Below are 21,284 nucleotides of genomic sequence, written 5' to 3'. Positions count from 1 at the left end.
CGTAAAGAAGTATTAGGATATGACTGGTCAGCAACCACATGGCCAGTACTAGTTGGTTCATATGACTAATACCAAACACTCAAAAGATTAGAGGCTGGTGCTAATCAAAAGTATTTCATTGAAGAGAGGCAAAATCTAAAACTTCAATGTCCTCATATCTTTCAGTATTTTTTTTCTGGCATTTAATGTAAATACATCTAAGTTATTGTCAAAAGTAAATCCTGTTTCTTGCTCTTCTCTTTATGGCACACGAAAGCCAGAGTAAGGTCCTGAGATCAGCAGCATTTAGGAACTTACTATCAAAGCAAATCCTCAGGACCCACCCATATCTACTATTTCAGAGACTCCCGGGGGTGGGGTCCAGCGTCTACGCTTTAGCAAACCCTCCAGCTGATTCTGAAGCCTGACAACATTAAAGAACCACGGACCTAATATCACGCAAGAGGTTCATGGACACTCACAGGTCTAATCTTTCAGAGGCAGTAATGTGTCAATGCCTAAGGAGACTCATGGTCTTTCATATGTCGAAAGAAATGTGATTTTGGGAGAACATCCCGACAGCTCTTAACATTTCCTTCCTATGATGAATTGCTCAATAATCCTTTGGGAAGATGTGGTCTCCAATTCAGACATTCTGCTTTCTCTGCCATGGTCTGGCATTGAACTCTGCTTCTACCAAACTCTACACCATGCAAATTAAAAGAGAAATAAATAAAGCAACACCAAAGCAATGGAGATCTTCATTTGAAATGTTATACCAAGAAAACAACAACTGGGAGAGGAGGCTGAATTCAAAAGGATCGGCTGGGTTAGAGCCAATAAAAACAACTGATGTGTAGTAAGCAGAGGCAGTTGCAGAAGAAGGGGAAAAGACAGGGTTTTGTGGAAAGGACTAAAAAACTGTGGGGAAGTAGTTTGCAACCTGAAAAAGTGAGTCCTCAATAAGCAGGCCTACTTTCCTCCTTCATTAGACTGGAATTGCCCATGAGTGGGACTCACCTGTGATTAAAAACCAACAACAGCAAAGTGGTAAAATACTGGATGTACAAGCTTTAAAACAAGACTATTTCTAAACTTGTTCACGATTATAATTCTGCTGCTGGTGCTGTCAATCAGTGAGGTTGAAAACTTTGAATACCTTCTTGAGTGTGCATCCCCAGTTTTGGGAGAGGAAGAGCAATTTTTATTTTCCCGAAGAGTTGAGATGTGTGCAGTAAGATGTACTGACTTTGCCGTCATTTACATTGGCGCTGCTAATGGAAGGGTCCTTGAAAGCTGTCAGGGAGGGGAATCGTTCTGAACATCAGAGTATAACAGTGTAATAGACAAGGTGGTGAGGACGGCTGTTGGAAGGATTACACGTTTCTTGAATTTTAGTTCTGGCTCTATTCACTGCAAGTCAGATGTTCTTCATTATTTCAAAGTAAAATTTTAGGCTGAATAAATAAATAATGCAAAAGGCAGATAAATGGCAGACAGTAACTTTAGTCATAACTTATTATTTAGTTCACTGCAGTCTTGTTATTTATGGCATTACAGTTACTTGTGTTGTTTATTTAGAAGCAAATGAAGATATCCCTTGATCAGGAGGATCCTAGAGTGGGCAGCAATGCAATTACTTTAAAAATCCAAGTGGTAAACTTAAAAATCTTGTTCTCTGAAGATACGGCTATGTGATTATGCTACTGTTTTCTCATTGCTAGGATTACAGTATATGTATTTTCTGGAACATATAGTAAATATTTGCCTTGCCTTTTCAATGTTTGGTGAGGCTAAGGGTCTCTACTATGATTATCTAAGTTAAATATAATGCATTAAAAATTCCTGGTATATGCCCTAATGAATAGCTTTCCAAATTATCATGAATATCATCGCCAGTAAGTTGCAGCTTTTAAAATTATGTCATAGTCTCATATAATTATCACTTTATATTAGAACTAAAATGCTCTAATATAAGTGTGGTCATGGCTTCCTGAGATGTCATAATTCATCAGATCTTTTCTTTAGTACATCTCATCTCCACATCCTTTTTGAACTGTACACTGTAATTTTTAGATTGCCAAGTATGATCTATCAAAACTAGAACTTGGGTGTGGTACTTAGCAATTTGTAGATATTCCAATAAAATAATCATCTGATGGCTAAGGAAAACTGCATAATTTTCTAATGATAACTTTTTGCATTTTGGGACCTTTTAATATAGAAGTGTATACCAGGGGAGGTGAGAAGCTGAACTGCACTATATTATATGTTGAGCTAGTCTCATATATCAAGTGATTTTAGAGGACAGGGAGTAAAAGCAGCAGTATTGAGGAAATATAAGATAGAATTTCAAAGGCAGGAAGAAACTTGAGGCAAGAATAATTAAGAATAGATTGTTGGAGATTTGTGGATAATTACGACGCGTTACGGAGGAGATGAAAATGGTAGTCCTTGGAAAGGGATTAAGAATAAAGGCTCTTAAATACTCTCGAAGCAGAAAGTCTGGTAACAGACTGGTATTTTATGATCTATCATAATATCAATATATCACCTAATGTATTCACCTATGTTTTCAGATGTGTCAACCACCCTCTACTATGATTAATAGGTAAACAAGTACGTTAGCTCCATCCGAGAAGAAGGTGTACTTTTGCAAAGAAAAGGAATTTGTCAGCCTTTTGAAAGGTGAAGATACTAGAAAATCACTGTTCTTATTTTCAGGAAGGAATTGGTACTGGGTCTGTGTTTTCAGATAGGCTCTAAGATGTTGGAATTTATTTCCTTTTGCTTCCTTTCCTATGAGTGTTTGTATCATTTAGGACTGTCCAGGAGTCCCACATCTTTATTCAGTGAAAGCACAAATGACTAGAAAAATGGAGGGTGAAAGCACCAGGTAGCCTCTGAGAAACATGATTATCTGTGTCAATCTTGTACCCAACTGCGGACCTTGCAGTCCCCTAGCTGTGTTCTTGCACCCCTCTGCACATGGTGGGCTTTGAACATTGCTTACAGGCACGCTATCTTGTTCCACTTTGCTTTATGTTCACTTTGTTTTATTATTTACCACCCTTCCACTTCCTTCATTAGGCCAGGATCGGAGAAAAAAATAAATTTTATATTAATAGGCAAATATGTAAAAACGTTTGAAATAAGTAATGTGGGTTCAGGGCTTCATGTTTCAGCTCAGTTGTAAACATCTTTATGATCTCTAAACGAGGGAGAGAATGTTCATTGTTTACAAGTGAACTATTAAAGCTAAAAGTTCAGAGAGAGTGGTAAAGTTTCATGGATGTGTTACAACTCTCTGAATTCTTCTGATTAACAAACCAAATTGGGCAAAAGGAGACCTCCAGAGCTGGTATTTTACCTACTACTATCAAACTGCGCTTGTTTCTTTTATTTTCATCTTCTTCACTTCCTTTCCAATTTATTCAACTACTCTTGCATCTTCTGATTGGCTATTTATTGACCCTTAATCCTAGTTTACCACATATACTTTGGTGATACATTTATGGAATTTTTGTAGGGGCTCAGATGCGTAGGAAAAAATGGCACCAGTAAAATGTAAATGGAGAGAAAGAGAAGAAGCAAACTTTAAGCTCATCTAAATGGAGCTCACCGTTTTAACATTGCCTGAAATTGCTCTACTCCCTTTAAGATTTACTGGTAATTTCACACTTACATTGAATATTCTGTGAAGGAATAATAAGCCTCATTCTTTGTCAGAGATGCTTTGTTTAAATCAAATCCTCTAGAGAAGAACTCAAGAGGAAAAGCTGCTGAGTTTACTTAATATAAAAAAAAAGTCTTTTTTTCCCCTTTACATTACTTGTTGATTAAAATGCTCTGCAAAGTTCTAGTGATTCTGTCAAGACCACACTGTACTTTCTTTTTATTGCAGAGGCAAATGTTAACCTCTCCTGAGGTTTTTCTAGCAAAGCATTTTCTCCTTTTCAGTTCTTAGCTTTGCCAGATGTGCAATTAAATGGCCATTTCACCTTTATTATAGTTTTCATGGTGTGTTATTTTCATTATTTTTCTTGTTTATGTACACTGTAGCAGTTATGGTCTCCACATGCTTGCTATGTATGATAGCTCTTAAAACACAGTTGAGAGACACAAGCTGGTGGGGAAAAAATCAGCACTGGTTTCCCATTTATCTTATTTTAACCCTCAGAGGGAAATTCATCTGGGTAAATGTGTTTCTAAGAATCTTTTAGTGATCAGGCAGTATTTTTGTGTATTTCCTCAGCAGTATGAAGAGGCCTACATCTGTAGAAACTGATTTTATCATTTAATAGCCTCAGGCTATTGAGAAAGTACAAGTAAGATGCAGTAAGCAGGTGAATTAGAAGCTGAGGTGTGGTGAAATGAATGTGTAGAAACTAGGGTGTGTGTGTGTGTGTGTGTGTGAGTGTGAGAGAGAGAGAGAGAGAGAGAGCGCGCAGGAGAAAGTTAAGGATTCCTTCTTGATGAATATAAACAAAAGGCAATTTCAAAGGAAATGAGAGTTTAATAATTTAAATAACTCTTAGTAAGACATACAATTGAATTTATTTTTCCTAGTGTTATTCTCAGAGAAATCCCAAATATCTTGTTTCATGAGAATCTGGAATATGTACAGTAGAAAATGCAAATATGCCATTATTTCAGAAAGAATTACAGATATAAAACTTCTAGAATGCACATACTTTCAGGCATGGTTTTTAAAACTGTCCTATGAAAATGATATATTTCTAAGGAGCAGTTTTAATGTTTAATAGGAAACAGGGAAATTGGCTTTATGGGAGAAGAATCTATCCCATCCAATTAGAATTATGAAACTTTCCATTTATGTTTGTTCAAAGAATTTTGTTTTGCTTTGTTTGCCTGTTTTTTGTCAGAAAGTGTGGAAAGTTGGCTGTGTTGTCCCCAGGAATAAGAGTATATGAATGCTAACACCATTTGTTTTCAAAGGTCTCATGTAAAAGTTAACACTTCTGTTAGGAAAGTCTGGAATAAATCATTATATTTGCAAGAATGTAGGTTAGTATCTGATGGTGTCCATCAGCAAGTGTTGATAGGAGAGGAGAAATAATAGATTATTTTTCATTTTTGACATTTCACCTTTCATCCTACATGCATCTGAAAGAAGAAACTTTTGTCCTGTCAATTCCAGAAATATATTTTTATTTTATTTATGATAAAGAGTATGAAAATAAATATACCTATTAGTAGCCAAGTTTAATTAATGAAAAGCTATATTATTTTCAAACTTAGCAAATTGCTTATTTTCCTAAATCTATATTCCAAGTTCACATGTGATCTGTTTTGTACCCATTGTTGATAGATTTCAGCCCATACCATTTTCAGCAAATCGAATGGTACTTTATTTCATTTTATTTTGGCTGTGCAAATTTCCTCCATATCCTTAAAATCCATTGCAGGCCTTTCCAGTGACTAAGGCGGTATCTGTCAGTGATAGTGGAATTGATTGATTTCAAAGCTTCTTGTTGCTATTATAGAACTTGGCAAAGAGAAGACTCATGGCAGCTATAGATGTATCTGGGAACTTTTTATGAGGCCAGTGGGAATCTTCTAAATATTTTTAGTGGTTCTCCCTCACCTCACTCCTTTTGCCTTCATGCCTGAACTGAATACTAACAAAACTATGGTATACATATGCTACTCATCCTGAAAGTACAAGAGTTGACTAATCATGAGAATTTTAAGCTGAGGTTAGTAAGAGTTGAACTTCCTCTTGTATTAGATGAAAATCTAGTTTATCACCAGCTACTTAATAGCAGATTATCAGCATTTTTTTTCTTCATTCTCATTTCTTGTAAGTTTGTGGACTCTCTCCAATTAATTAAAAAATTTAGCTATTGAATAAAGAAAAATAGAATGAAATTTTGGATTACCAACCTTAGTTATCCATTTTTTTTCTATCCTCATCCTTGCCCACCCTCTAAAGCTTATAAATAATTTGTGGAAGCATTGTAGGGGAATAAGAAACAGAATGTTGTAAAAATATATAGCAAGCAAATATGGGTGCAGGGTAAAAAATTAAGAAAACAAAACAAACAAACAAAACTCATAGTCTTAGCCTAAAATTACAACTTTGTTAAAAACTCTATATAGAATGAATATATTTGAATATATATATATATATATATATATATATATATATACACATATATATATATATGTATTCATTCTATATATCTTATCTTGATAGTGATAAAAAATTTCCTCAATTAAAAGTCATCTTTACAGAAATGTCTCATATTTTTCAACATTATTCTTTTCTATTCAGTTATTTTTACTTTTCAAGCATTTAAAACAGGAAAGAGGAAGATATTTTAGGGTAACATACGTGTTGTTCATAAAACCAATAAGCAAAGTATATATAAGAAGAGACAGCAGTCTCTACTGCTGTCAGTAATCATCCTTTCTTTGTGAAATTTCAAGAAAAGGAACCCTTGAGACTCAGACAATATGGAAACGAAGGGAATGTATATATGTGGACATCAACATTTTAGTGAAAAAACTGGCAAAGAAAACAGATGGCGAGGTCAGGATGATAATGTCAGTAAAAAAAAATCTTTAAAGACAACTATTCTGGTGAAGGCAGATAAAAAGTAAGAGGAACACTTTGAATTCATTCATTCATTCATTCAGATTTTTTTTTTCTTTTAAGGGTATACTTGAAGCTTGCATCTTTTTATGGTCTATTTTCTGCATATTTCTAAATCTAATGGATTAAATGTTCCTGATAGAGAAGCATGGTTCTCAGTTATTGGTCTCATTTTCTTTCTGGCCTATTGAAAATAAGGCCATTGTATACAGCTGAGAATAATGTGCCCTGCACCACTCCAGATGTAGAAGGTACGAGAACCACAAGTGGTGGCCTTGGATCACTATTTTTGCCCAGTGGAATAAACATGCCTATAATGCATTTGTAATTTTATGTTGCTGACCAAGCAGCTGAATAAAACACTCAGAATAGTAGGACGTTAGTTAGTAGACCCCATGCTTTCCTTTTCACACTTTCTAATCCCCCATTCTTATTTCCATGTCTTAGGTAGGTTGAATAAGAAGTTATCCTGCTGAATCTCTCAATAGCCTCCTCCTTCCCCACTCTTCTGGCCCCGTGCACACAGCTATTTCGAAATATCCCCAGAGTTCGCAGGAAAATGTTGCATGAGTTGATAAAGACCACCTTTGTGAAGCTGTTGGTTCGAGTGGGTTTTCTGGGTGGTCTTGTAGAATGGATATGAATGTTAGCAAACCTAAAATTCCCTTTGCTGCAACTAAGGGAAATATCTTCTGATCACAGGCAACAATTCATTTAATTCATCTTTGGGGTGGAAATTACAGGTGATTATATTCCTACCCTGGGTTAAAACTTGAAAATAAATAGCCTAAAAAGAAAACTTAAGAAAATATTTCTTTTCAGTTCCTAAAAGGAACCTGAGGCACCGTCAGTATATCTGAAGTGAAACAGAATAGTTAACATTTTTACTCTGAAAGAATAAGGGTGATGGTTATATTGCCTGGCCTAGGGTTCTTGGGATGTGAGAATGTGCAATGTTCCACGTGATTTTCCTAAAAATTCTTCACAACTATAAGGTACAACCTTTGCAACCAACACTTTTATTTTTACCTTTTAAGCAGTTATATTTTGGTGTGTCATTCCTTTTTATTTTCACCAAGTCTTATTTATATATAATATTCAAAGCTAAGCTAAAAATAATAAAAGTGGCAAGGGAACAGTAGTGAAAAAGATACTTTCATAAAACACTATTTTATATATTGTTATGGCTAAAATTATTTGGCTGCACTTTCCAGGACCAAGCTCTCATGATTTGGGTTAAGGTGCTCTTATTTATCTTTTTAGTGCAATGTCTTTTTGTACATATATGCCAACAAGAATAGTTCCTTCAAGTGTAACTATTTTAAAAGTTGTCAATGTCCTTTTTGAGAGTTTCTTTAGATTTGTAAGATCTACTGCCTTGTTGGGGCCCTGAAATTTATCTGGCAAGACTATCGAATAGATTTTGTTTTAATAAAATAGCTGTCCTTTCTCCAGATGTATGTATTTTTGACTCTGGGGGATGATATTCTAAAAGAGAGAGTATAACATGCAATGCCATTTCAAAGCTCACTACATTTGCTTTTCATTATGCTTCATGGTTAAGCGGCCTTCTGAATTTGATGAATTTTATTTGCTCAATTAACTGCATCAGTAGCATATTGTAAGGAAGCCTGTAAGATGGTAAATGTATGCTGTAGAGCAGATATAACCAGCTTCCACCTTTCCTGAATTGTTCCTCATTTTAATGGGCATCATGTGCATTTCCAAATGTCCATTAACTGTTTTATTATTGGCTTCTTTGTATTCATCACCTGCCTTTATGTTTTAGACAGCTGGCTTACCTTCTTTCCCCCTGCTCAATACTATAATAAAGGCATATCTTGGCTTATTGCCCCCTTAAATATACTGTATGGCTAATACTTCTGTATGTATCAAATTTTTCCCAGATCCCTGAAAAAAAATGATGCCAATGGGGGTTCTGGCAAGAGATATTCTAAAATAGACCTCGGTGTTTTAAGTGTTTCAAGACAAGTCTGGAGAACTGTTTTAACTCCATGCTCACTATGTCTTATATTATTTTTTTAATTTTAATTTTCTCATTAGATTTGGAAGCCTATCTGATTCAGTCAGTCAAACACTTTGCAAGCTGTTAGTACAAAATATTTCTTCTCTAAGGTTTATGGGAAGTTCTTAGCTAGGTGAAGGAAACTAACAAACCAATGGAGGTTTTTGAGGTCTAAAGTGAAAACTAGTAACACCCAATGTTTTCAGGATGGATTGGAGAAAAATAAGAATTAGGAGTATAACTCTTTACTTATGCTTCTAACCATTGTAGATTAACAGGGATCTGATATATTCTCATACATTAAAAAACTAGCATCTGGGGGCGCCTGGGTGGCTTGGTCGGTTAAGCGTCCGACTTCAGCTCAGGTCATGATCTCACGGTCCGTGAGTTCGAGCCCCGCATCGGGCTCTGTGCTGACAGCTCAGAGCCTGGAGCCTGCTTCCGATTCTGTGTCTCCCTCTCTCTCTGACCCTCCCCCGCTCATGCTCTGTCTCTCTCTGTCTCAAAAATAAATAAACGTTAAAAAAAAAAATTAAAAAAAAAAAAAAAACAAAAAACTAGCATCTGGCCAAAGTATATAACACAACATTATGCAGCCATTGGACAAAAGATAGCATAGGTCTATGATCCATGAAAGAAGGATAATAAAAGGAGAATCCTATTATTGTATCAGCTGAATTTCTGGAGACACTATCCAGATCACACAGTAGGGATGGAAAATTTAAATGAAGTCCGGGAGTTGTGCTTGAATATAGAGATTGAAATCAAAGTTAAGGGTAGTCTAGAGGTCTAAATTTTTTCAGGCACATTACTAGAAAGGAAGGAACTATGGAGAGAGAGAGAAAGAATGAGAGAATGAGAATGAACACTCAAAACTTAGATGTTTCCTCCACTGTTTCATAGAGGACATAATTGTACATGTCTGAGAGGAAATAAGAAGACCAAGGAAGAAAGCACCAGAAAAACAGATGATAAACCATTCCAAGAACTCACACAAGTCTAGGAATACATGGTATTTCCCCCTAGCTAAAGTAGAGAGACCAATTAAGTCTTCAGGCATTTGTTAGAGTTGAAAAAAGTATATTTACTTGGGAGTGGAGTTACATTAGCTCTAAACAATAAGCTCCTCTATGCCTTCTTTAACATAGCTTATAAGAAGATCTCAATAGTGGCTGAATTGTGTACTATTACAAAGTCAAACACGCCTTGAAATCCAGCACAGAACATGCAGTAAAAATGCCTAACATGCAGTAAAATATTACAGTGTATCAATGACTCATATCCAAAAGGGAAAAAGAAAGAAAGGAAGGAAAGAAGGAAGGAGGGAAGGAAGGAAGGAAGGAAGGAAGGAAGGAAGGAAGGAAGGAAAGAAAAAATCCATTAATAGAAACGTGTGAAAATTAAAGAGATGATGAAATCAATGGACAAGACAATTAAACACATATTATAAATATGCCTCTAAATTCAAGAAGGTAGAAGAGAACATAAATATGATGAGAAGAGAAATGTTAAATATAAAAGACACCGTGTAGAGCTTCTAGAGTTGAAAAATGCATTATCTGAAATAAAATTCACTAGATAAGCTTAAAACAGATTAAGTATTATAGAAGTAAAGATTTGAAAAGTAAAGTGAACTTGAAAACATAACAGCAGAAATTAATGAATGCAAAATGAATAAAAGAGCGTTAAAAAGGTTTAAAGAATAAACATAATATTAGTAACCTATGGAAGAAAAGCAAATGGTCCAACACATGTGTAATTAGAGCCCCAGAAAGGAAGAGGGAAGTAGACCAATATTTTTAGAAATAATTGTCAAAAATTTCTCCTATTTGAGAAAACTATAAAGAAGTTCAGTGAACACAAAACAGAAGAAATATATAAAAATTAGGTAAAGAAAAAAATATTAACAGAAACTGGATAAAATAGCCACAATACATAGAGAGGAACAGAGATCAGAAATACAACAGACTTCTCATTGGAAACTATGCAAGTTAAAAACGATACACTGGCATCTTTAAAATACTGAAGAAGGAAAATTGCTAACTTAGTTTAAAACACTAAATTGATCCAACCCAGAAATTGTCCCACAATGATATGGTAAACTAATCTTTGATAAAGTAAGAAAGAATATCCAGTGGATAAAAGACCCATCTCTTCAACAAATGGTGCTGCGAAAACTGGATGGTGACATGCAGAATAATGAAACTGGACCATTTCTTATACCACATACAAAACCAAACTCAAAATGGATGAAAGACCTAAATGTGACACAGAAACCATCAAAATCCTAGAGGAGAACACAGGCAGAAACCTCTTTGACCTCAGGCAGAGCAACTTCTTACTAGACATCACCAAAGGCAAGAGAAACAAAAGCAAACACAAACTATTTGGACTTCATCTAGACAAAAAGCTTCTTCACAGTGAAAGAAACAGTCAGCAAAACTAAAGTCAGCCTACAGAATGGGAGAAATTTGCAAGGGGCATATCTGATAAAGGGTTATTATCTAAAATCTATAAAGAACTTATCAAACCCAACACCCCAAAAACAGATAATCCAATGAAGAAATCGGCAGCAAACATGAATAGACACTTTTCCAAAGAAGACATCCCAGAGGGCTAGAGACAAATGAAAAGATACTCAGTGTCACTCATCTTCAGGGAAATACCACAATACCACCTCATACCTGTCAGAATAACTAAAATTAACAAACAAGAAACAGCAGATGTTGGTGAGAATGAGGAGAAAGGGGAACCCTATTGCACTGTTGGCAGGAATGCAAAGTGGTGCAGCCACTCTGAGAACAGTATGGAGGTTCCTCAAGAAACTAAAAATCGAACTACCCTATAATCCAGCAGTTGCATTACTAGGCATTTACCCAAAGGATACAAAAATACAGATTTGAGGGGGTATATGCACTCCAATTTTTTTAGCAACATTATCAACAATAGCCAAACTATGGAAATATCCATCAACTAATGAATGGATAAGGAAGGTGTGATATGTGTCTATCAATGTGTATCACGCACAATGGAACAATGCTCAACCATCGAAAAGAATGAAATCTTGCCATTTACAATGATGTGGGTGGAGCTATAATGTATTATGCTAAGTGAAATAAATCAGTCAGAGAAAGACAGATACTACATCATTTCACTCCTATCTGGAATTTAAGAAACAAAACATGAACATACAGAAAGTGGAGGAAAAAAGAGAAGAGAGGGAAACAAACCAAAAGAAACTTCTTGTTTTTAATGTTAATTTTTGAGAGAGAGAGAGAGAGAGAGAGAGAGAGAGGAAGTGGGGGAGGGGCAGAGAAAGAGAGAGAATCTCAAGCAGGCTTCTCACTGTCAGCCTAGAGCCCAATGTAGGGCTTGAACTCACAAACCATGAGATTATGACCTGAGCCTAAACCAAGAGTCAGATACTTAGCTGACTGAACCACCCAGGCACCCCAGGAGTCTAAATGATAGAGAACAAACTCTGGTTTGATGGAGGCACTTGAGTGGGAGATGGGCTAGATGGGTGATGGGTATTAAGGAGGGCACTTGTGATAAGCACTGGGTGTTGTATGTAAGTGATGAATCACTGAATTCTACTCTTGAAACCAACATTAATTGCACTGTATGTTAACTAAATACAATTTAAATTTATAAAAAAAGAAAAAAAAACACATTGAATTGATCAAAAGAATAAAGGGGAAAAAGAATAAAAACAAATAGAAAACTAATGGTATATGGTAGACTTAAACCAATCATATTCATAGTTACACGAATTTGAAATGGCTTAAGTACTCCATTTAAAAAGCACAGATTATCAGAAAGAATAAAAGAATAGGATGAAGTATGCATCATCTACTGGAAATCCACTTTTAAGTATAAAGATACATATTTAAAGTAAAAGGATGGAAAATTGATACCAAACACTTATGAAAAGAAACATCATATATTGCCAAAATAAACTTTATAATAAGAAATATTAACAAATATAAAGGAGGACTTGTCATCATATATGTTAAAGGAGTCAATTCATCAAAAGGAAATAATAATCTTAAATGAGTATAAAGCTAATGATAAAGCTTTAGAACACATAAAGCAGAAACTGACGGCATTGTCAAAAAAAACAATATTAACATGTCAAAAACTATGAAGGGTTTGAGATTTTACTCTGTTTGCAAACTAGTAAGTTAATGTGGTGTATCTTCACAAAAAGTGCCACTGAGTCCTGAAACACTCTACTTGGCAGAAGGGAGTAAAGTCCTCCCTTAGAGACCAGGGATGATTTATTACTTACAGCAACAGCGGTGGCCAGAGTATCACATCTTTTTGTACAGGTTCCTCAAGCCCCAGTTTCTATAGGACAATGTGACAAGGACTAGATGATGTCTCACCTGCACTGCACTGGGTTATAGAAGAGAAACTTTGAGTCTAGGGAACACAAATCTTTTATGATTAGTTATGAGCAAAGCTTCCTGACATTTTTATCTGGAGGGAGGCATTATGTTTAGTATAATGGGCAGAAAATAAGCCTGTTCTTTGCTCCAGAGGGAAACATCATCTTTATCTTTCAAGGCTATTTTTGTCTATCTTCCAAGCTTATTTGCTTGAAAACAAGCAAAATTCATGAAAACATAGTTCAGCATAAAAGTACAGTTAGTTATGGCCTCTGGTAACACGATTGAAAAAACGTGAGAAATATACCGAGAATTTTCTCTTAAACAAGACAATCTGCAAACTGGGAGAAAATATTTTTGAAATGTATATCTAAGAAAGGATGTGTATCCAAAATATGTAAAGAGCTGTTTAAACTCAATAATAAGATAAAAAAAAAAAGAGCAAACATTTTGAACAGACATTTCATGAAAGATGCTATATGGATTACATGACAAAAAAACATAAAAATATATTCAACAGAAATAAGTTATTAGAAGAGTTTAAATTAAAACTGTTCTTATATACCACTGCACCTCACTAGAATGGCTAACTTTAGAGACTTAACAGTATGAAGTACTGATGAGTATGTGTACAACTGACAACTATCCATTGCTAGTGGAAGTTCAAAATGCCATGTTTTGGAAAACGGTTTGGCAGTTTTTTACACCATTTAATATATACTAATCTAATAAGCCAGCAATCACCTCTGAATTATATATCCATAAGAAATTATAAACATAAATGCAAAACATATTCAAATATTCATAGAGCTTTATTCACAATGTCTCCCATCTCATAAACAAGCTGTGCCATATCTTCACAATGGAACACATCTCTGCCATACAAAAGAAGGATCATTGATACACATAGCATGGATAAATCTCAAAAGCATTATGCAAAGTGAAAAAGGCCAGACACTAAAAGACTGCCTAATTTTAATTAAATGGATTCCTATAAAAAACAAAACTTGTGTCCGAGCACATCTCTTTGGTTGCTTGAGTTGACACTGGAGCATTGCCTATAAGGGGACATGAGAGATCCTTTTGGGGATGAAGGAAATTTTCCAATCTTGCTCTGGTTCTGGTTAAATTGAATTATTTCTTTAGAATTGTTGAATTTTACGTGTAATTTTTACTTTAGTCAAGCTGTTAAAAATAGGAATGTGACTCTCTTATTTTAGCAAACATCTGAGTTGACTAACCAGTCCTATGTTTTTCTTTTAGCAAGAATTTTCTTGATGTTGTTTGATAGTCGGTTATTTTTTCTTTCTCTCTTATAAATAAATAGTAGTTCGTAAATTGTAATTCATGAGGTTTTGTTATGTATTTTTAAAATAACTCATGTTAAAATTTAGCCAGGTTGGAATTCTCTTATTGCCTAAAACTCTACCTTGATTTTGGAAGGTCGTATGTTTTGGGAAAATGACAAGTAATTTATCTCATTTTAATTTTCCAGATTTCCCCCCCCCCCCCGAGTTCAGTTCTGGTGACCCTTATGATCCTGACAAAATTTTTTACTTATGCTTTTTGACCTTACCTCAGTAATTCTCAGGGTCATTATATGTCTTACCACATTAATGGCCAACATTTATTGGCCATTTTTTATGTGGTGGATTCTGTTCTAATGACTTCATACATTTATTTCTTTTAAGTCTCACAGCTATGTTGTAAAAGAAGCAAAATTATTTTTTCCCATTTTGTAGATGATGAAACTGAGGCATAGCAACTTGCAAGTTCATATAGCTAGCAGGTGAGGAAACAGGGATTTGACTCCAGGCGATATAACTTTAGCCTTTTCCCTGAACTGTCAATCTACTAATCCTCTAAAATAGAGATCTTGAAGTTTAGTGTCTGGGAGAATCAGTTTATTTAAATTCTATTGTCAGATTTTCTCCCTTGCCCTCATGATTCTTATTTGGTGGGTTTAGGATGAATCCAGTAATCTGTATGTTTAGCAAGCATTCCAGGTGGTGGTTTGTTGAACCCAGTTTGAGAAACCCCTTTTTCTGTGACTTTAAGCTAAGTGTCTAACTTTTCTGGACCTTTGTCTCCTATTTAAAGGTGATGTTCTTTTAGGATGGAATGTGATGACTACTCCTGGCACGCAATTCATTCTCTAGAATAAGTTAATTTGCTTTTGTTGCTCTTGGTGTAGGTGTTATTTCATAGAATTAGTCAACGGTGGGAACTGTTTTCAACCCTGTCTTTCAGGGAAATGATATTATCCAATAAGCAAAAGGTGTTTCAAAGTGAAAAGACATCTTATTGAATGTAAATACTTTTTTTCCAATTTGATTATATCGGGAATTATAGCATGTTCTGCTCCAGCATATGTTTCTAAAATACCACCGAGCTCATTTGCAGTTGGTAAATAGAATTATGCTGGTATAATGTAGAAGTTGCATAGCCTTAACTATGATTTATTCTAGTCCAAAGGAGGCAGAATAGAGTTAAATTATAACCTTGGGCAGGAGAAGAAGTCCTTAAGTTTGATACTGAAGAGTCAACAGGATTCCTTTTGGTTTTAAGAAAATTAAAAACAAAACAAAACAAACAAACAAAAACAAGTGTCTGTGCATTTGGGGCTCCCTAGCCAGAGGTACATACCCCTCGTCTTGTGCGGTTCTCAAATATTTGCAGACTGTACTGCCCCCTGTGCCTGTTTCACGGGCGAGCCTATTGGCTCAGAGTTTGCCTTCCACCTAGATTTTTCCCACCAATTCTAATAAAGTATTATCATCACTTCTTATCAATTGTATTTTTTTTAAACTCTGGGCTGGACTGCTTGCTTGGGTGGTCCAAATTGTCTTCCAAGGTACCAATATTATTTTTGCTAGTGATCTGTTCCCAAAGTTGCATGTTTTATTGGTCTTCCCAGAACCTATTTTTCCCACAAGTTTTATTATTTTGGTTATGCCATTTTGTCTGCAATGTGGGGATTTCAAGATGCATATACCTTTTTCTTAATGTTTATTTCTGAGAGGGAGAGAGAGAGAGAGGTGGAGACACAGAATCTGAAGCTGGCTCCAAGCTTGGAGCTGTCAACACAGAGCCTGATGCAGGGCTTGAACTCACGAACTGGGAGATCATGACCTGAGCCAAAGTTGGACGCTTAACTGACTGAGCCACACAAGCGCCCCACAATACATATATGTTCTTATTTACTTTAAACCCCTATTTCAGGAACATGAACATCTTCAGCTTTGCAGTATTTTATAGTCTTTGGAAGGGACAGTGTGTTAAATGGTTTGTTAATTATAAAGTAACTTACTTCCTCAGAGGGATCACTTTGTTTCTCATTCCCACTAGTGTTGTATTTGTTTCTTATTATACCATTAAATCCCACTTGAGTTACTTTCTTTTTTAAAGTTGGCAAGATTTCTAACTCGTATTTGAATTTCTTCTATGCGTATATCAAAAGAACATATAAATTCAACTTTAGTTATTAGCTTTTATCTGTAAATTACTGCTTCTTACTTAAAGTTATTTAATATTTTATAGAGCTGGAAACAGTAGAGAAAGAAAATAATTGACTCTAAAGAGGTGTTTTCTACAGTAATAGTTATGATTCTTGTAATTGCTACCATTTATTGAATGTGCATTAAATGTCCACTCATTTTTCTATGAACTTCTCTTGCAATATTACTAATTCTTAATATATTTAATGAATAGAACAGAGATTTTCTAAATAAAGAAAAAAATGAAGGGGCGCCTGGGTGGCTCAGTCAATTAAGCATCTGACTTCAGCTCAGGTCAAGATCTTGAGGTTCGTGGGTTTGACCTCCAGCTCAGAGCCTGGAGCCTGCTTCAGTTTCTGTGTCTCCCTCTCTCTCTCTCTGCTTCTCCCCCACTTGCACTCTGTCTCGCTCTCAAAAATTAATAAACATTAAAAAAATTTAAAAAAAAAAGAAAAAAGGAGTCCACCTGTGTCTTTTAGATTCTTCAACAGAAACATGAGGAATCTGAACTAAGTGAATTCCTATTACTAGATAGGAAATTGCTGTTGAAATCTCAACACCGTCACATAAATATTATATTTACGGAATGACAGAGAAACTTATCTAAGTGCAACTACTTTACAGACAATAATGCATTCATGACAGATGTTTTTTTAAAAATGTACCCCTTGCTTTTGTTATAGTTCCTGACATGTTTTTTTTTTTCCAGAAATGGAACATAATCTAACCATAGTAAAATAATTTTATGGAGAGAAGCAGCATTATTCGTAGCCACAGAATATATATTTGGGTATTTATTACCTTAGGATTTTAGTTTGGACCTGAAGAGCTCGAATAACAGCATTATTTTAAGTTGTTTCTATGATGTTTTTTGAAGTTACTCTAAGTAGTAAAGGCTCTTCCAGTTCCTAATTCTATGACTTTGGTCAGGTTATTTAAGAGAATCTGAGTCTTGGTTATCCTTTCTATGTAGTGGAGAAGACAAGTGTGTGTTCTTGAGTCATTTCATTGGCTAAATGTGGTAATACATAAAGTACTTGGTCCAGTAACTGCTCTGTAGTACGTTCCACCTACATGGAATAGCAGTGAATTTTTTTTTTTTTTATCACTATTGGTGTTAAATTTAGAAACAATGATTACTGATAGCAAATATGATTGCTGTCCATATTTACTGTGTTTTCATAACCTAGGCAGGTATAGTCTGCTGATTTAACAGCTTTGGCAAGTTGCACTATTGCATGAATTTAACTTGATTTCATGGGATAAAACAGAATGAGCACCGTGGTTCATGGCTGTCAGTAGTGAAAAATAGCTGGAAATCAGACAAACAGCTTCATTGCTGAGATTGTTTCCGGGCTAAAAGTTCTTCCAACAGCTGTTTGTTTTGGCCATTAATCGTGTTCATTCTTTTTTTTAAACTGGGGGAAATATGATTTTCTTTAAAAAGAGAAGATAGGCTGGTTATTTCTGAAGTCAGGAAGGACTCCTGTCCTTCCACTATTGTGGTCTTTTGGCTGCCTTGACAGTTGGACTGAGGACGTTTCCTTTTGTTTCTCTCCACTTCTTTATTCTCAGTGCTCAGACTCAGACTGCCGTGGTAGGAGGGAAAAAAAGCAGGAGCTCTTTAATCCTAGAGAAGGAGCTTTGTAGCAGTTACCTTCAAGAAAAGTTTACTCCCCAAAGGAGTATTTAATATTACATAGACACTGACTCACTGAACAGAGAAAGAGAGAGAGAGAGAGAGAGAGAGAGGTTGAGAGAGAGATGAGAGAATATGAGAATTCAAGCCAGCAAGAAAGAAAGATACTTAACTGAAGATGAAGGGAAGTTTTGCCTCTTCCTGGAAGTTATATTATTAGTTTTTTTTTTTTTTTTTTTTTAAATCATGATGACTGCTAGTTTTGTTTAAAGTATTTGTTCTGGAAATACTAAAGTTGGAGTCTACCAGACTGAGGTTAGAAGCATTTTCTTTGGCAGCAAGAAGATACTTTTATAGAAGCCATGCCTGTACTTGGGGTTGCCTCAAAACTGAGACAGCCAGCTGTTGGGTCAAAGCCTGCTCATACTGCTCTTCTGATACCAAATCTTGGCACTACTGGGTCACAGCCCTATTCTTCAAGACCTTTGGAACTTACTGAACCGGAGAGCTCAATGCTTTCTTGTCAGCTCACATTAAAAGCAACCTGTGAATTTGGAGAGAAGAAACCCCTCCAAGAGAAAGCTAAGGAGACAGAAGACAGTAAGGTTAGTGGCTGAAGGTTACTTGCAGACTTTTGAATGCAAATTTCCTTTTAGGTGGGATATAAAGCCTGTTGTGAAATGGGGAGTGGTAGAGGAAATCCGGAGTAAGAAAGTAAGTAGTTTGCATGACTGAACAGCTAAATATTTAGCATATGTAAAAGTGTATTGATAACTTACAGTTGTAGAAAAGTCATGAACAAATTTCTCTGAAAATGCATGTTTGTTATCACTGAGTACTTCTTGATAAAGCCCCTAGTTAGTCCTAGATATCTTTTTTCTTCATTTCTAATAACCATAACCAATCACAAATATGAGAAAAGAGGGACCTATTTTCATGCATATTATAGTATAAAAGAAGGATTTATCTGTAAAAATCCATATAGATGCCATGACTTTTTTCTCAATGTCATTTGCAGTTTAAACACTTTCTGCTTGAAAGTTATGTATCTTAGAATGCTTAATTCATTGCAATATGAAAAAATGAAATATTGTTTTCCTTGATACTGTAAATTTGTCTGGATTTTTCACTTGTAAATTGAAACCCTACTGTTTTACTTATTACTAACATCTTTTTCAGTCATTTAATTTATGATATTTTGGGAGCAGTGGCTCCTAGCTCTTGGTGTGTAAGCCATCCTGCACGTTTTCTCCAGATGCTGAGGGGTAACAGGGTCTTTCAGTTGCTGAACTTTAGGGGGATTCATTTGTACCTTGATAAACATCACTTTTTAATGCAGTGTTAATCAAAGTCAGCATTCTCACCTCTGGCTTAGGAAATGCTTTGATTTTACTTTCCCACCCAAATGTAATTTTCAAATGACTTCAGAAAAAACTAACTTTATATTGAAATAAAATCTACAAGTTAAAAAGAAAGCCGTCCCGTTTGCCTGAAACGTCCACCTGTTCAAATCCTCTAAGGAAAAGCCAAATGCAACTTTTTCCCTAAAGTCTTTGCTAGCTACCCCTTACCCTCCTTTCCTCTCTTGTGATTCTTTGCCTGTAGTAATCCTTAAGGCACATTTATTTACATTGTGTTTTAATTATCTGGATAATTTATTTCCATTCCCACTGTGAAAATATGTAGATGGCAAGGCCCTATTTATGCTATGCTACAGCTCCCTCTGCCTAGTGCTTTCTGCCTAAAATTCAATAGTATTTGAATGGATTAATACATTAATGGATGAATCAATGAATGAATAATTCTTCTGAGAAAGATTTAGTTAAATTCATTAGTCTCTTTGTATCATTTACTCTATAAAATATAGGGTTTAGAGTGAATGATTTTTAAAGTATTTGTAGCTCTCAAGTTATGTTATTCCTTCTGTGTTTTAAGAAAACATTAGAAAGTCACACAAGAAAAATCAGTTAAAAAATAATTGATTGTAGGCTTATAGTTCTTAGTCCAATATAAGCAATTCAGGGTAAAAGTAGAGAAGTATAAGTTATCAACAAAAGACTAAAAATATCTACCTTTATGCAGATAATTAAAAGCAAATACCCTATAAGCCTGTTCTAATGTTCTGTGTACCCACAACGACTCCTCTGGATTAGATGGAAAGAATAGGTAGGCCCTTTTTCTTTGCTGACCATGGCTATCATCTGCAGGTTTCGTCAAACTTCCACTTTGCTAAATGCCCCTGGCCTAAGACTTATGTACCATAAGTACTGTTTTCAATCCAGTTTGGTTGACCTCTTTGGCTAACACACATATCAATCACATATCTGATATTCCAATAAGCCTCTGTGGTAAGCAGTGTTGTATTTATGGGATGTTTTTTAACATGCTACTTATCAGATTAAAAACTTTTTCAAACAAATTTAAAGAATGACTTGTCAGCATTTCAGAATATTTCTCAACGTTACAAAAAAGTATATTTAAAGAATTTTATAAACCTTGAAAAAATAGAACTGAAGAAAAGAGCAAAAATGATCAAGGACATTGTATTAGAGATAATTAGATCTGACTGCAAAGAGTAGAAAACATAACAATAGGATAAACAACATAGTAGTTTATTTCTTTTTCATGTAAAGAATACTTGGAAGTAAGCAGTCCATAACTGATAAAGTGGCTTCATGCAATTGTCAGGGAATCCATCTCTGTCTTTTGCCCACCATCACCAGTTTGTGGCATCTATCTCTCAGTCTTGGGTGGATAATTTGAGTTTTGTTCAATTAGAAGGACACCTACTGTTTCATTACGGATTCTTCCACATCCAGTTGGCCTGTGTACCATTCCCAGGCCTTATCTAGCTGCAGTGGAGACTGAAAAATGTAGTGTTTATTCTAGGTAGCCATGTGCCCAGCTAAAAATTACGGGTTCTATTTCTAAGGAAAAGGAGACCCTGTACGGTACCCACAGTAGATGGCTATCATTAAGAAACATTTATGTGGTGCACTTTGCTAGTCCTTGCACCAGATAACCTTATGGTATGGTTAGAGGAAACAAATCTATATGTGACTGTCAGAAATGTGTCTTCAATCCAGCACTCCCTTCTCCTATTCTTGTTACTGATTAGTGTAAATACCACTAT

General features: G+C 35.3%; 1 protein-coding gene across 6 annotated transcripts in view; it reads left to right on the top strand.

Moving 5' to 3' along the window:
• The window catches only part of NAV3 (neuron navigator 3), an 820,281-nt gene that overhangs the window by 448,228 nt on the left and 350,769 nt on the right, over positions 1 to 21,284 (top strand). For 3 of the 6 annotated variants that reach the window (XM_053894887.1, XM_053894886.1, XM_053894884.1), the window contains exon 1: positions 18,400 to 18,756. The exons of 1 other annotated variant lie outside the window; for it this stretch is intronic. In XM_053894887.1, coding sequence (XP_053750862.1) covers positions 18,514 to 18,756 — 243 coding nt within the window. In that variant the 5' untranslated portion in view covers positions 18,400 to 18,513. Of the gene's footprint in view, positions 1 to 18,398; positions 18,757 to 21,284 lie in introns of those variants that run through there. 2 more of the 6 variants (XM_053894882.1, XM_053894883.1) reach the window with 2 other exon arrangements.

The sequence above is a fragment of the Panthera pardus genome, unplaced genomic scaffold, assembly GCF_024362965.1.
Source record: "Panthera pardus isolate Hobbes unplaced genomic scaffold, ASM2436296v1 HiC_scaffold_6, whole genome shotgun sequence".
NCBI classification, from domain to species: domain Eukaryota; kingdom Metazoa; phylum Chordata; class Mammalia; order Carnivora; family Felidae; genus Panthera; species Panthera pardus.
Note: the sequence above shows the minus strand (reverse complement) of the source record. Positions and strands in the feature narration are given on the sequence as shown.